This window comes from Bactrocera oleae, chromosome 2 (genome assembly GCF_042242935.1).
Source record: "Bactrocera oleae isolate idBacOlea1 chromosome 2, idBacOlea1, whole genome shotgun sequence".
Taxonomy (NCBI): domain Eukaryota; kingdom Metazoa; phylum Arthropoda; class Insecta; order Diptera; family Tephritidae; genus Bactrocera; species Bactrocera oleae.
In genome coordinates, this window is record NC_091536.1 from 94127887 (window position 1) to 94146009 (window position 18123).

An 18123-nucleotide genomic window follows, 5' to 3' on the forward strand; every position below is an offset into this window, starting at 1 on the left:
GTTTCAATTATTTCGCACAGTGTATATGTATATGTGTGTTTATGTAAATTACAACTTACCAAGCCGACGAGTAGAAAGAACACAAGGAAGGTTCTTCCCAATACAGTCTCACAGTAAACGTCACCATATCCTACCGTTGACATGGTCACAATTAGGAAATAGACACAGGTCCAATAGGATAATCGATGAGCATTATTAAAATCCAGCGGATCGCCAGAGTTCTCCAGCTAAATTTTAAATAAATGCAGCAATTGAAGAAAATACGAAAACAAAAAAAAACAAGAAACGTGAAACCATAACATATGTAGATACATTGGAAACGCAAATACATTTATTGGCCACTGCTTTACGGATGGCAACTGAGCTATTTCTAAATGCTACGATTACAAAAATAGAAATGGTAATTCTACTCCTAACACCAATATCACCATTGCTATTTTTTCTACACTATATGCTCGGTTTGGTTTTGTGTTGAGTCCATTTATATTCTGTCTCGAATTTTCGATATTGATACCGAAATTATATTTGCTTTCTTGAAAGGGCGAAAATGGTATTTATCAGACCTATACATAAAAATACTTAAACTCTCTCTAACGATCAATCTATACTGTGACTTCCTCGCTAATTTTTAAATAAAGCAGAAATAATGTTCGATTCTGATTTTATATCGTTTTAATATCCAAAGGCTTTTGGCCTGGAATTCTCATACAGGTTCTAAATCGAATATAAAGTCGGACCCTGAAGGTGCTAATAGACTCGGGGAGATAGTAATATATTTTTAAAATTTTGAAAGTCATCTCAATAATTGGTTGAAAAATCGCTTAAAAGCACCATTAAGTTTTAGCAATGCACATCAAGAATATTTACTAGAGTCTCATTTAGGTAACGAGGTGCTCACATTTCTAACACGTTAGAAAAAAGTCTTGTTCCAAATTATATTCATAATTTTTAGGACAGAAATATAAAGAGAACCCACTGTTCAGAGTATTCTATCAAAATTAAACGAACAGATGAGAAATAATATACCATTGTACGAGTATGGGTAAGGGTGATAAACGCATGAATTTATTGAGATTATTTTCAGAGCATAACATATTGAATTCAGTGGGCTGGTTTTATTGAAGGCTTTAATATTTACTATGTATATTGCGATATGTTCATATTTATACCCTTATCAGAATATCAGGATATATTAAGTTTCCCACGAAGTTTGTAACACGCAGAAGGAAACGTTGGAGACCCTCTAAAGTATATGTATAAATGATCAGCGTGACGAGCTAAACCAATATAGCCATGTCCATCTGTCTCTGTACATATATGCGAACCAGTCCCTCAGTTTTGAGATATTGATCTTAAATTTTGTACTCGTCCTTTTTCTGCCTATTTGTCGGAACCGACAATTTCGGAGCACTATAGGCTATAGCTGCCATACAAACTGACCGATTCATCTCAATCTCTTTTATGTAAACCTTTTGGATTTGACATGAATCTTTACGAAATTTGGCATAGATTATTCGCCGAGGCAGTGCTACAATCGGGCATATAGCATATAGCTGCCAAACAATCTGACCGAAAATCTAGATACGATCTTTTTATGCCAAGACCTTTTATGCAATTTTCATAACTTTCTTTGTTGTAGAAATAAGATATCCTGAACAGTCTTGAAAACTACTGCTTTAATCAAAAATAAAAGCGCAGTTCAAAGTTTATGCCAAACTGTCAACTCTATTAAAAATAATATGGTAGTTTCCTATATTGATTCAAATTGCAAGCCAAGTTGCTATCCGTAATATTGGACCATAGATTTTTAGTAATTTAATTAAATTTTGCTAATTATCATAATTCTGCTATCAACGGTTATTAGTGATTCTGCAAATTCAATTACGCGCTCATCAAAATTAAAATTTTACAAAAATTTTTTTTTTTTAATTTTAATTAAGTAATGCATGTATTTGCGTGCCATTACTATGTATTACGTGTTGCTTAGTGCTTTATCTACATACATGCGCGCATAACATACATATTGGCATATGTATGTATGCGGCAAAGTGCAAATGTGCAGCTGTAGTGATGCAAACCGCGCTGTGTTCCTTTTCCAGAACTAATTGCAAAACACCCGCCGCCTTTGCAGCCAAGCGCCCAGCGTGCGGCAAACCACTACAGCGTTGACGATTTATACTATTGGACTATTAATTATATTTTTTATGCAAATATTTGGTTTTTTCTTATTCTTCTTCTTTTCGATGTCCGTCAACTCAATGAACAGCGCCTTTGACAGTGCGGTCGGCAGTTGCACGCCAGGCGCAGCCACCGACGCACTGACACACATACGAAAATTTCTCTGGCTTTAACGGGCAGCTGCTCAAAGCGTTCGATGGTCATTTGGTTATTAATAAAAAAAATTGAGAGAGTGGAAATGAAAACAATAATGTAGATTAGGATATTTACAAAAATGTCGATAGATGCAGAAGTACAAACAGGTGGAAGAAAACCATGGATGAAGTACCAGGCAAATAATAATTAGCATAGTGACGAGTACACAGATGCTACAATAGCTCTATAGATATATATACCTATATATAGACAAATATGCGTGTGTGTCCATACATACCAGATGTATTATGCCCGCTGCTGTTAACCATACAGATATAAAAATTGATACTAGTTGAGCCAAGCGTATCGAGCTCGATGTTTTTAGAACGTTTAAATATTGTAAAATATCCGGTACAGTCATGAGGCGTAACGCTCGAAGAAATCGGAGACCTGCGTGCGCGTAGCATTGCAACAACCCATTTCGCGTAGCCAATTGTAATTCGTTGTTGGTGTTTATGTTTTTTAGAGTAAAATCCATTGCATACAGCCATTTCGATCACAGCCAACACATACAAGTGTGCGGCGCGTTTGTGTGTGTGTGCGTGCGTGTGTTAGTGAGAGTATGTTTGTTGGTGAGGTAGTTTACAGATGTTGTTGTTGTTTTGTTTTTTTCGCGTAGTTGTGTGCGTTTTGTGTGGCATATGCATGAAGTAGAAAAGGAAAAGTAATTAAATATTTACATACATATGCAATTTTTTTTGTTTTAGTTTTTTGCTTGAAATTTAGAATTTATTAATTGTTTTATTTGTTGCCAATGCATGTGTGCAAATATTGCTTACCGATCCATGTCCGATCTAAATATATTGATACAAAGGACGGGGGTATTGTAAAATAATCTACAAAACTGTACATTTCTAACATAAACCAAAGTTTATCGGACGCCGCTATGAACTGCAAATGCAAAGAAAATACAACAATTTTAAATAGAAAATCGATGGAAAATAATTAAAATATGGCAAATGAAATAAACAGGGGAGGAAGGTGAGTAAATTATAAGCTATTTTACAAGTTTTTAGCAACGACTGGGTCACAGTTATGAGTCAATTGGTTGCAGATATTGTTTTTGTTATAAAGGGGTTTCCAATAAGAGTCGATATGATTTTAAAAAAAACACACACTAATTGTTAAGGGGATTAAAATGTTTTTTTCATTTAATGTGAAGTACAATCGATACAATTAAGTTCTGAATATAAATGACATCATTCTAATGGTCTTCACGACTTCTTTTGCAGGAACGAATTTGATTAACCCAAAATTCGATTTTTTTTCTAATTAAAGCAAGTCACATGTCATGAATAGCACATTCAATATTGACTTCTAAAGATTTAAGAGAGTCTGGTTTATTCGGTTGTTGCACGTGCTGTGTGGCATGAAGCCCCGTCTTGTTAGAACTAGTTACAACACAACCAACACATTTTGGTTAATGTTTTGGGTATTTATCGTGTCAATGCTAGACTCGTACCTAAAGGCCTATATTTTTTGCAAAAACGACGTTGAGTAGAGGTCGTAAAAGAAATGTTTGAGAACGTAGCTAAGGACCCCACATTCATCAAACGCATCATTACTAATTACTGGTTGAAAATGTGATGTCGAACCGTCCAACAATCTAGCAAAAAGCGCTCCAAAAATTAGTCGAAACAGAAAAGAGCTAATTCGCTGAAGGCATTGAAGGTTCTGAAGGCCATCCCAGCGGAGACATAGGTATAAAAAGTGTATGGAAATGTATTTTTTGTCAAACCAGGTTAATTTTAATCAGGTATGTACATTATAAGACCACAACAGATTCAAAAATCTTTCCATTTTCTTCATCATTATAATTTAGTTTCTTAAATTAACAATTTTTTACCGTTATCTTCAATTAAAATTTTCGAAAACAAAAGCATACTTAGAAATCAGTCTCAGTCACAAACTTAATGTAAGCCAGATTATTTAATTAAAAGGATTAAAGGCCAAAAATTATAGAATTTATATGTATAATATAAGACATTTATTATCTTAAACATCAAACTCTTTTTTTACTACAAGCACCATCCTAAATGGTTAATACATAGCACCATATGTTAGTATAATAATCTTGGAATAGTTTGAAAAATTCAAGGTAGAATGACTTTAATGGACGGATGGCTCGAAAACAACCGTTTATAAATGTCTCTTATAAACAAATTTTTCGGTGTAAAATAAAAATCAAATAGAGAAATATTAATTAATTTAATTTAATTGTTGCTTTCACCTTCACTAATTAAACCTTTTGTGAACACAAATATTTCCAATCACCTCCACGGAATGATCGAAATATATATTTTTTTTAAATATTAAATTTTAATCAGGGCAAACAATTGGTGAATGGTCATTTCCGCAAAAGGTTTAAGAGAGAAGTTATAACACAGATAAGAGGGAGCAAGAGAACTTAAGATAAAAGGAGTTACAAAAGAACAGAAGAAACTTACTCGTATAAAAAAGTAAACCATAAAAAATATATTGAATGCGAGATCGATTTGTTGAGTAATGTTATTACTCCATTTTTGACATCTTTCGACTTCTTCGCTAGATGCATCCACGAAGTAAATAATGAGTGATGCAATGCTGAGTATAAATACAAGCACGACCTGTAAATAAAGTAAGAGAGAATGAAAGTATATAATAAGCGTTGAATATAATATTGTACATATTAATGTCATTAAAATAGCTCATATATTAGATCTAGAGCAAGATCTAAACCGATTTTATCTCTTTTTGACGCTAAATAAATTTCTTTAACATATCGACGGATACATATGTACGTTATAGAGTCTACCGGAAGTTCTAAAACAACTATGTATATATATTTGACCTAGTAAAGGTCTGGTTTGATTCCACTTACGTTTGGTATTAAATTAATTTTTTTTAAGATAACTCAAATATTGACCAATATATTCAACAGACAGTCAACTAAAAACGATAATCATTATATTTAGTACTATAGTTATGTGGCGGCTTGATTAATTCATGGACCGATTGCATTCATTTTGGGCATCGAACTACAAAGTGGCTAAGGTAATACGTTTACTTTTAGTGATATACAAGTATTATCAACCGATTTTATTTATTTTCAGCACTAGACCTCATTTTTGTCAAGAAAAGATGCGCACTTATTACATTAAAATTTCTCTCAAGTTGACCGATATTTTCGACATAAAGTCAGATATAGAAACTGGAACCGACACATTTGGTATCTGGGGGTTGGAAAATGGTCCGATTTCAACAATTTTTAGATGGGAGTTACACACTTTGTGTTAAAGCATAAAAAAGGGCAACGTTTGGAAATTAAAAACACAAAAATACAGTCAGTTATCTTAAAATTTAAAAGGTATACAAATTTGTATATTTTAATAATAAATAATAAAATTTGAAAAAAATATTTTTCGAGTTACAAGCAATCTTCGATCATTTCATTAGATCAATTGTCTCCGTGTAATCAATCAGTCAAGCAAATTTGAAAAATCTTACTTTTATAAGAAAACGTTTGAAGTTAAACTGAAAAGCTGATTGAACTATATAACTATTACACTCTGTGAATAGAAATATTAAGAATTACTTTTTGGATTTTCAAATTTTAAAAGTCACATCTCTGAATTTTACACTTACATAAAGAAGAGTGTACATGAACCAGAATTTTGAAAAGAAATCGTTACATCAAAAAAGCGCTTGAAATAATAAAATTCCATCATATTTACAAGGAAAATTCGAGAGAAATTGTAAACTTGAATGTAATCAATAATCCAACCCATTTGCATAATATCTGCGAGTATAATGCTTAAGTCATCCAACGAGTGCACTTCAGTCCACCTGAATGAAGAGCTTACTAAATATGTACAAAGCACACATGCATGCACACACTTTCATACACCGTGTTGGCTTACGCAAGTGATATCATAAATTAAAAAATGTGTCAATATTTTCATTTATGCCACACTCGAAGGTATCGTCGCAGAAGTGCACAGATTTGGAACACTTCCATGCGACTGCTATTGTGTTAAATAATACACAAACACAAACACATGTACGAATAAATGGGCGTCCGAAAGCGTGAGGAACTTGCGGCAACGGTTCATTGCAACAGATGCTAGATTACAAAATTGCCACTTTTCCGCCGTCCGCAACGATTAAATGGATGGCAAAGGTGGACCACGTCAGCGAAGTACACAGCGCGTACATTCCAGCCTTGTTGGCCGCTCTGAGCAATTTTCGCAAGTGCAAGAGGTGTCACTGGCATGGAGATTGTGCTGTCAAGCGCGAGGAAGGTGGACGGCCGATGGGCCACGCCGACGAGAAATCTGTGCCAATTTGCCTTGTTTATCGGATGTCACAGAGGCAATGAGCGTGAGAAATTCACTTTTAATTGCGCAGTCACATAGCATACAAACAGGTGCACAACTACACACACACACCGCCACAAATGCGACAAATAAAAATATATCTATCTACAGCAGTTCGTGTATGTACATATATATATGTATAATGAGTATGTGGCACAATTGATTTACGAGGCGCATAGTGTGATCCATTCGCCTCTGCGGTTGTAGATGAGCTCTCATTTCCGCCGCTGCACGCTCTTGTGGTCGGTATGATACCAAATGCGGCAATCACCTCATGCAACGGTTCAATTGGTTACTTTTTATTCCATTAATTTTATTATTCACATTTCGCTCTTTTTTTTTTTGTTTTTTCTTTTTTATGTACACTTGGCAGTTTTTGTATTAAAGTGGTGGGTGGTCATTGGCGTCAGACACGATTAGTGCATGAGTGGATAGTGTGAGATTCAAGTCTCTGCTGTAGCATACATTTCGGCGTCAACGCTATCGCTGTGCTGAATAAATGTGAAGTATTTGTGTTCTTAGTTGGTGTGTGAGTTCTTGACTATTCTTCTGCTTTTATTTGAAGAGGAAAAGTTACTTAACGCTCTCACTTCTTGTGAGATATTTTCAGATGACTACTTTATTCTATTGAATAACTAGAGAAAGAATGTTAAAATATTTTATAAAAATATTCGAATAATTGACTCTGCAACATCTTTTTAATGAAATATTATAAAGTATTGTTATGTTTCTCTTTCAGAAAAAATAGCAAAGATGGTTATTGCAGTGTTCGTGCTCTAAATAGCGTAGAATAATTTAGTTAATGAAATCCAAGAACTTAGCCGCCAATTTTCTAAATAAAATGTTAAGCTAATTAATAAGAAGGGTAAATTTCGACTTGGAAATTCTATTAGAGGCTAAAAGTGGTCCTCAACGTCCAATTTCGATGACACAAAAAGTTATAAATCTAAAAATTGTCCGGCAACCTTTTACCTACAACAGTCACTATTATTAAGAAAATAGTTCTCTTTACAATTCAACATTTTAACCAAGTACACTACAATATCACATATACTCGTATTTCTTCACTCTACTAGATGACGGCTCCTATAGTTGAGGTCTTCTACACTCCAAATGAAATGGCCATTCTGACATATATGATTCTTTGCTGAATTTTTATTAATTTCGCGGTTTTATGTTTGATTAAGAACTTGATGAAATTGTTTAAAACTTTGCTATTATGAATTTCGTCGATAAAGTGAGAGATATTTCGTCTTCTCTTCGCTTATCAGGAGAATAATCATTTATTTATTTTGGCACAGCGTTATATTAATCCAACTAAATATTTCTTTCCAAGATTAAACTACAGAGGTAACAAGTCGATCTGTCTTAAATCTCTTATATGCTTTACTAGCTATCCAGACTCTTTTTATAGCGTTTTACAAAGGAATCTTTGAGGCCAATCGACTAATTATTAGTTTTTATGTTGCTCTTTGATTATTGGCCCTACGCTCTAACCGGAGTTAAAGAAAATACTATACCCGGATATGTTAATAAAAACGGGAATTTTCGTTTTTTGAAAACTATACAAATACTCTATTACTATCAGCTGTGCAAGTAAAACGAGCGCCCTTTAAGTATCTTTATTTTTGGAGAGTCACACGGAGCCATATCTGCATGTCTGGCGAATATGGAGGCTGCTACAGACAACGAATAAAGCTGAAAATTGTATGGTACTTCGGAGGCATGTATATCAACATAACGTTGATAATTAGACTCGCTAAACCCGTGAAATTTAACATCTTAAAATTTATATAATAATATTATATAAATATAATTTATATAACATAATTTTCTGAACACACACATTTTCACACGACCTTCTCATATATATTTATCAGGTAATGATCGAAGCAATGATTTTTAATATAATTCCAATTTTTTTTTTTGACATCGAATAGTTTTTTTGATCATTATCTGTATTTATCTATAGTATTAATAATTTCTAACGGAGATCGCCTACAGAAAAAAGGGCATCCAAAAATTTTTGAAAATGGTTATTGAACTACATTAAATTCTGTAAATGCACGTTATTTTTAATTCGCAAAGAATCACGTTTTATGTAACCTACAAGCGAATATAACCCTTTACGATACCGAGAAAATACACCATTTCTGGGTTTAAATTAAAATTTTTCTGATCTAAGCCCACACTTTTACATGCACATGAAAACAGTTGCCATATATGTAGATTATGCAATTCTATATAGGTGTAACTTTATATGACCGAGTAAAATTCGACAATCGCGCTACTGACCTTGTCTGTCTATGCTTGCATGTAAATGTGTGTTTAAGCAAATGCAGCTGTGCCACTGCGCTTTACAACACGCTTTGTAACAATATTTTTCCTGCATTCTTTGCATGTGTGGTGTGTGTGTGTGTCTTACACCAATATTTATTCTGAACTTGCGGTTAGTCTTGGCCGCCAGCAGCACTTGGCTCAACTTGCAACACATGTAATGTATGCATTTCACCACTATGCAACCGTATGTGTAAATTTATATGTGATAAAATACAATACATTTTTATATTGGTAGTAACGCTGCCAAAAAAGCACGGCCCGCAGCAAAAACTAGTTAAGCAAATGCATGAGCATGATGGTTTTATAGTAATTTGTCTGCGGCATATATACAGTTGCTGGGAGACAAATGTATCCCAGTGGACAATTGGACTTCGACCTGAGTTTGATTAAGATGTATGATATTATGTCATGATTGCCTTTATATAGAAGGCAATAGATTTCGTAGCTCTTCAGTTGGTTTTATACCCGGCGTCAAGCGCTAGTAGTCTTACTTGGGATATTTCAAAAACGTATATTTCATGGATAGCATGGAAAAAAATAAAATCTGCCACCTAGAAGCTCAGAATATTCAAGACTGGTGTCTAGTGTTGAATATCATTATCGCTGAGAATATAAATAACAAGTAGTATCTGGTCTGAAGGTCCTTTTACGACAAATGCCTGAAATCAAATGAACCCAAAAACTTCCTAGCAGCGCGAAAACACCAACCGCTCAACTCCTAATAGTATTTTGTATAGGATCGATGTAATCACCAAAACTTAAACCACACCATTGCCGACGCCATCAAATTTGGTGTGCGGTCGTAAGTAATTGGCTGAACGCATAAACAGATGTCTGGCATGTAATTTTTGTAAGAATACTACTTTTTGTTGGCGCACGTTGCACTTAAACTTGCAAGGTCATCGCTGATCTGACTTTTGACATGCAAATTTGGTGTACCACCACCACCGACGTAATCGTACACATAAATACTTGTTCGTCCCTTTTGTTCTTGGGTTAAGGTCAGGCAATAAAATGAAAGGAAGCGAAAGTAAAAAAAGCATGCAAATCGATTTTCATGCAATATTCGCAAATGGCCACTGTGATAGCTAATTACTTTTGTGCTGGCTGGAGTTGAACTATGTGCACAAAAAAAAACAAAAAAAAAACAAAGGAACGAAAAATAGCTAGACGTCACGGTCATAGAAATCGAGCTCTAGATAGTTGCTAACGTTTGATTAAGTATATATATGTAACCTGCGACTGATAGGAGTATCCTTCACAAACAGAAACGTTTTCCATACAAGAACGTGTTATTGGACAGTAAGTTTGTATGACAGCTAAATACTCTTGTGGGCTGATATTGGCGATTCCGACAAATGTACAACTTCTTGGGGAGAGTAGTAGTGTACTAGTGCACGGATATACAGATAGATAAACGGAACGAAGGGCATAGCTAAATCGATTTAAGTCATCACACCAATCATTGATATACATACCGTATAGGGACTCCGAGGATTCTTTTTGAGTGTTATAAACGTACCAAATTTAATGTACCCTCTTCAAGGTATAAATAGTAGAAGATGCGGGATTGAATACTCAAAAGCGTTACCTATATTTAATCAACTCTTTAAGCAAGTTTTAAGTCCACACTCGTCAAACTAGCTTTTTTTCATAAATATGTGCTCATATAAAAAGAAGCTCTAGGACATCGATTATCATGTATTACTGCTATCGAAACAGACTTCACTTAGTAAAATTTTGTTCTATTCGTACGATGGTTGTAAATACATCCTAAGCTAGAATTCTTCGTTGATAACGTTCATTTTTGAGAGCATTTCCGGCACAAAATACTTAAAAAAAAAATGGAAGTAGTATCTTTGATAACATTTTCAGTTCTTTATTATAATAAAAATACTTCTCTCTCTTACCAATTACTATCTAATAGCTAATCTGAACAATTAACAGTTACTTTCAATTAAATTAAAATTGAGAATTCTAAATCTAAAAAACAAAAGCTAAAAAATGAACTCAAATTAACGAACTCATTAGACTAAATAAAGAGAAAATTTAAAAGTAATTAATTGCCACTAATCAACCGGCACTTGCGTGAGCAATGATGGAAAATCACAATGAACTGCCAACAACAACAATACATAATACACCAGACATAGAGAGTAAATATCAACCCGCACAGTAAACAAATCATCACAGCAAATAGCAAATAAATAATCGCTGAGATCAAAATATACAAATCCATTGGATACTTTGGCACACACTTTGGCCGAGCCGCGGCGTCGAATGGCTCCCCAGCTAATAACAGTGAGCGCTTATGCCACGCACTTGCGGGAAGCGCAGGGATTGGCAATTGCTAGTGAACATAGCGCCAAGCATTATATATTCATATGTATATATTATATTATATTTATATGTATATATGCAAAGCCTAAGAGAGCTATGGTCGTATTTAGTTGGGGCGGTGGGTGGACGTGTGACGTTTTAAAATTGCGTTCACTTCTTCATTTTTGTTGTCATTGTTGTTATTGGTTACTAATTTGTTTGACGTTTTTGTTGCTATTTTTGTTTGCAAATACTCTTATTTATAATTGTGCGTAATTCGAAAAATAAGACCTGCACCAATGTAAATATATAAATAAATATATATATACGAATATATTATTTTTGAATTTGATTGGCATGCCTTCTGTTTCTTATTTGTGTATTGCCATTGGCAGTGAAATGCTTTATTGCCAAATTTATTAAAGCAATGTAAATAAAAATTCAATTTATTCTTTTCTGACCATTAGTTCTATACTTTATTGAAATTGCCATATTATTTCATCGATTATTGGCACGTACGTTTCACTGACCGCAGCGAAGAAAATGAAAATATTAATTGTAGAGCACGTCACGATAATTAATTTGCGTCAAAATTGTTTTCGAAATCTTTAAAAATATTCTGATATTTAAATTTTCCAAGGAGAGAAATATTGTTTAAGATAAAATAGTTTTAAATTATACATATTTATAAATGCTTTCTACTTTAAAGGAGGTTAATGTTTATTGTTGATTATTTAAAGCAAAAAAAATTACAATTAAGCAATCATTTTTTTAGCTTATGAAATTAATTCGAAAAAAAGGAAAAATATTGACTTCGACTGCGCTGAAACTAAAATATTCTTCACATGTATACATTTTTTATATCATAAAGGGTATAAAAAGATCTTCGTCTTGAGTATGATCGGTCAATGTGTATGACAGCTATGTGCTATAGCGGTGTGATCTGAACAATTTCTGCAGAGGTGATAAAGTTACTTTAAGCAATAATCCATGTCAAATTTCGTGGAGATATCTTATCAAATAAAAAATTTGTCTATGTAACAACTTGGTTTTTATCAGTTTGTATGGCATCCGATATCGGCGGTTCCTACAACTGAGCAGCTTCTTAAGGAGGAAAAAACGTGTGCGAACTTTTCAAATTTGATGTTACTTTTGTAGCTTAATACACGAAATTTATGTCATTTATTATAAGCAAGTTTCAGAAAGTGTTTAATTGTAACTTATATATGTATGCACATACATTTTTGAAACTAGTGTAGTAACACTGTAGTGAAATATTTTTTTTTTTGTTCTACGCCTTAGTATAGAAAAAAATCGTAGAACAAATTTAGAATTAGTGGCAACTCTGTTCTGAAAAAAGTTTTATTGTGGACCTTATTAAGTCTCTTCTTTGTACCAATATTATAACAATAAATTTAAAAAATAAATTTTCTGACTTAAAAACTCCAAATGGTGGCGACTTCAATTGCGCAACCAGAAGAAACAACTGTTAGCATATAAATTTAGTATAAATAAATAAATAAAATCGTGGCACATCGCAAAAAATTCACATTTGCTTAAGCTGCCATTTTCGTTAAATTCAATTATCAGTGCAAAAATTCTTTTGCCTTCGCATTTTACAACAAACTGCATTTCACACGCAGTTTTCTATTACAAGTACTTTAAAGGCAATCATTTTGTGCCTAATAAAATTGTAATATTTCAAAGACGAAAATAAACATTGCAAATGCAGCGCACGTGCTCCTGCGTTTATTTGATCACTCAACACATTTATAAATTTATGAGCTCGCTACTATTAAGCGCATATAATAATAACGAAATGCATTTGTTTTCTAGCAATAACTAGCGGACATAAAGCCGAGGAAATAGTCAATAAACAAAATACTAACAAATCGTTTCAACTTATTCCCACGAAGAAGTCATAAATACCACACCCCTTTCACCTTCTGATCATTTCTGCTCCTAAAGCTATTCGGGGGCTATGAGCTTTATCAATATGGTTTGGATTATATATATATATATATATATATATGTATAGAATGGAACTACATGTATGCACTCTTCATAAACGAGAAATAATAGTATATACAACATATGTATAAATATATGTGTTAGCATACCTAAGGAAGTTCTAAAAGAATGCTTCGAAAGCTTTCGGCATTATAACAATAGTAGAAAGCATATTATTAATGTTAATAACCGCTACCGTAGGTATATAAATATAAATATAAATAAGTGGGAGTACTAAAATGAAATTGGTTGGATACACGAACGGGAAGCATTTTGTATAAAACGTTATAAAGTTATGGGAAATATTTCCTTCCTTCTGTTTTTAGTTTCCGTGGAGTTTTTCAGTGAGAAACACTATAATAGACATTATGAAATAATCTAGACCGTAGACTATGTCGTATGAGCAACATAGAATTTTTAAGGCACTTTTGCTTATTAAAAACTTTTGCAAGACTATGTAAATCACCTATTCTGATTGATATCTTTTTCCTTAAAAGCTGAATCAACTTAACAGACACGAAACCATAGCTATATTCGGTCAAAAACTTCGACAATATTCTCCGTAACAACGAAAAGGCGTTTATTACGCTGTTAGATAAACAGCAAAGTACTAAGTGGCACATTCCGTTGCTGAACTAATTTTATTCATTTGGTAGGCTCTTAATGCCTTAATACCAAACGCTGAAATATATGGACAAAACCAAATCCATCTTAAAAAGCGAAAGGAATACTGACTTCTCCTCCCTCAAACTTTTGAATTGACGAAAACATGCGAAATAAAGAAACTACTCGACTATCGACTTTATTTAATTTTTATGATAATTTAATGCTAAGACTTCCTCTATCTACCATTAGAAATCTCCTTCTTAATTAAATCTGTCATAAATTTCGCCGCGCACGGCAACAATTCTACACTATGAATCCTTCAATTCAACTAACTTTTACATATATTTATCACATTTGTATTATCCGAGGATAAAATTCTGTAGCAATTAACAAATTGAAATAAAAATAGCAAATATGAGAGTGAGAGAGAGACTACTTTCAGTTATTTCCTTCCGTGCATTAATACTTTGCTGTAATTAAAATCATTTTACTTACATTTCAGTCACTTGAGCCATTGTTGGCATTAAACGAAAGGCAAGTCTTTATAGTGGGCCATAAAGTGGGCGTGGACAGGAGGTACTCGATGTAGACAGCAGGCAGAATGGTAATATAACAATTATTTGTACGCTTTATTAACCCGCTCACGTACACAGCTTTTCAATAAGCGCACTAACACAAAGCTAGGCTCATTGCATATACACATGCATGCGACACACACGCACAAACGTTTACAAGTTGTAAGTTTAATTGTCGCAAGTGCATTTCTGTCTCCTTTCGCGTCTGTCGGCGTGGAGAGTACTCACTGCAGTGGAGTGCAAGTTAATATAATACAATGAAGTGCCAGGGAATGGAATGGAATGAAAGGAAAGTAAGCAAGTGGAATGCAGCAACTGAAGGTGCAAAAGTAAATGTCATAAAATTGCAACGACGCGAGAGCTGGTATGGCAATAAAAAAGCAAAAACAAGCGTAAAAAAATGCTTGTGTGTCAGTGTGTGTGTTTATGAAAGTGAAAATGTGTTATTTATGCGAATTGCAATGCTCTATATTGCCATAATTGAAATAAAGCGGAATCGTGCAGCAATTGAAGTGGTAATAATACCTTCCTGAAATTGCGCTAAGTGGGACAAAATGCGAAAATGTCTTGTAAACAATGCAAATGAATCTGCAAGTAATTTCAAATACCAGCATTATTATGCTAATATATTTATATATAAGTACATAATGGAGGGAAATAAGATTTACGGGCGCGTGTCACATATTCAAGGGCGGCAAGTAAGTAAGCAGTTGCCTGGCAAATATAGAACTGAGGTAGATTTAGATAACCACACTTTCATATATTTAATGCATAGAAATATATCAATAATCCCTTTAGATATTTTTAAACTATGTAAATGTAAAGTTTGATTAGAATCAACGAGGTCTTAGTAGTAGGGCTTACTTACAGCTAGCCTACAATACATATTATATAATTAGAGGCAAAACAACTTTTGATTACAATTGACACGAAGTCATTCATTTTGCAAGAGAGAGTGATAAAAAATCATGCCGTAAGAGTTTTAGAAAATATTTTAATTCTTGTTTTTATGTAATACAAAGCTTACGCTTCCTTAGCCAAGTCTACTTACGGTTTGAAAAAATATACATTGAATTTGAAAATATACATTGAGTCTTATGGTGTTGTTTAGTTATGGTAGAGTATTTTCAGATTCACAAAATATACTAATTTTATGATTTTGTTTAATTTTTGTTTCTTTAATCTGAAATTGGATCTAATGCTAGTTCCAAATTCATAAGGATAAGATTATTTGAACCATCAGCACTAAATAAGCTTATGACTCATTTTAATTATATACACCGTAAATGAAAATGGAATGAACTTAAACAAAATAAAACGTTAACTTCTGCTGCACTGAAGCTATAACACTATTTATAGGTACATTTCTCATAGAGTAAAAAAAAATATAAAAATATCTCTATATTGGTTGGAAAACTACATTTTTACGTATTTTGAAACAAATCTTTAATATCGCCTTCAAAATATGCGTCTGAGCCAATACAAGCAGGCTAACCTTTAATCTAGACGAACTTTTCGCATCGTAAACAAATATCTGCGAAACACAATCCAATTGACATATGCAGATCAAACTTTACACGCACATAAAAAAGTTTAACCAATCTATTGTAGAAAAAAAAAACTTTTATCGATTCGGTTTGCGCGCGCGGTTTAAATGAACCAGTCCGAGCAAATTTGAGCAGAAGGTAAGTTAATGCTTTAAATAAAAAAATACAAAATTGACGTTTCTGGGTTATATAAGATTACCAACAGTTTCCACAGATATATCACAGAATTAGAGCTCTGTAGAGTAGAAAATATCATGATGCAATGTATAAAAGCGAGGGAAGGTAAATCGATCCATTACATACTATGAGTGGTGATGCAGATAAAAATGCGAATTAGCCTTTCGGAAATCAATTGATTCTTTTAGTGAAAAAAATTTAATATGTTATTAAATTCGTTCAGTTTAATGAAATAGTCTCAATGGATTTAAGTAATGGAATAAAGTTATTTTTTTGAGTTAAAAGAACAGTCCAACACTGCATCTAAAAATTATAACTAAAACGTGATATAATTTTTGCTGAGATAGACCGAAAATCGTACAAATCCAAAGTCATATAAATTATGAAAAGATGTGTATGAGAATTGAACATGAGTACCCCTTGTTGATTTAATTTGTTTGAATGTAATAAAATTAACGAGAAAACATATCTGAAAATAAGTTATGGGAACACTTTAGATTTATATATTTACTCGCTGCATGTGACACTTTTACACGTACGAAAGTGCCACTATTTTTATGAATACACCTACAAACATATACTTAGACATATGCGTGTGTATGTTTTATAATTTTATATAGTATTATAGCTAATACCTTATTGTATCGTACGCCCACAGCATACAGTCCATAGCCCTCAGCTTTGGCAGCATCAATTGCTTTGGATTGCTGCCAAACAATTATAAGTGGATTTTCTCTTTTGCCATACGCCAAATACGCCATTTGAAGAACTCGGAAGTGTAGCAAATGCATAGCACGTTAAGAAGATTCTTTATTATTCTTTAGAAACTTTTATTGCTGATGCAGCATCTCTTTGGCACTTTTGCTGACACATGCTATGTATGGCCGTGCTTACAAAGTGCCAGCCCTTACAAGCTGACGTGTGTTCCAATTGGCATCCATTTCGAAATGGGAGTTCTTGAGTGCAGTTTCAACTCACATAAGTTATAGCAAGCCAAGAAATTCAAGTGACACAATTATATACAGTGCAAAAGCACAATATAACTGTGAGAATTTTGAAGGAATTCAGTTTCTTTTAGTCACAAATTTTTGTGAAATCTTTAAGGCAATAAAGCGAAGTGCAAATATCTTTTAGCAATATAGTTTGCGCTTAAGGTCCCCAGATCTGTTATTTCAAATCTAAACAATCTATTAAGGATATGCGAATAAACACGTTTCTTTGATAAACACAATTGAGATCCGTTCGTTCCGATACAATGGAACAACTTCATCGAAAATTTAAAGGTATTAATATATACATATGTATATTATATGATGAGTCAAAGTAAGAATTAGAGAATGATAGGAATTTTCTGGCTCAGATCTGTGCCTGTCAATCATCAATATAACTGCTTACACTTTAGTGGACTACTTCTGAATACTGTCAAAAATAATTCATGACCATACTCCGGAAAAACTAAATAAATGCGGTTTCCACCTTTTATTGATTACTTTTAGCAGCCTTAAATAAGTAAAGAGTTCAATAAGTCAGCCACAAAAGGGCTAAGAAGCTCATACAATATAAAATGCGTCATTGCATTAGGTAAAATACAGTTCTAATTTGTATGTCATGGAAGCCTAAGAAACACACAACCTTCCACCCTTCAAAAATTAAAGAAACACTTCAACTTTTTGCAAAAAAAAAACGGAAAACCAGAGTCACAACTGTGTCAACTGGAAATTAGTTCACATACCGGCAAATTTTATAAATAAATAAACAGTCTTCTGGAACTTAACTACTTGCTGTGCAGTTATATTACCGCATACTATCGATTCATTGCAT

General features: G+C 33.3%; 1 protein-coding gene across 37 annotated transcripts in view; it reads right to left on the minus strand.

Moving 5' to 3' along the window:
• The window catches only part of slo (calcium-activated potassium channel slo), a 122285-nt gene that overhangs the window by 79564 nt on the left and 24598 nt on the right, over nt 1-18123 (minus strand). For all 37 annotated transcript variants that reach the window (XM_070106032.1, XM_070106034.1, XM_036357018.2 and 34 more), the window contains 4 exons: nt 4821-4979; nt 3153-3264; nt 2612-2763; nt 60-227 (listed from right to left, as the gene is read on the minus strand). In XM_070106032.1, the coding sequence (XP_069962133.1) occupies nt 60-227; nt 2612-2763; nt 3153-3264; nt 4821-4979 (591 nt within the window). The remainder of the gene's footprint in view (nt 1-59; nt 228-2611; nt 2764-3152; nt 3265-4820; nt 4980-18123) is intronic.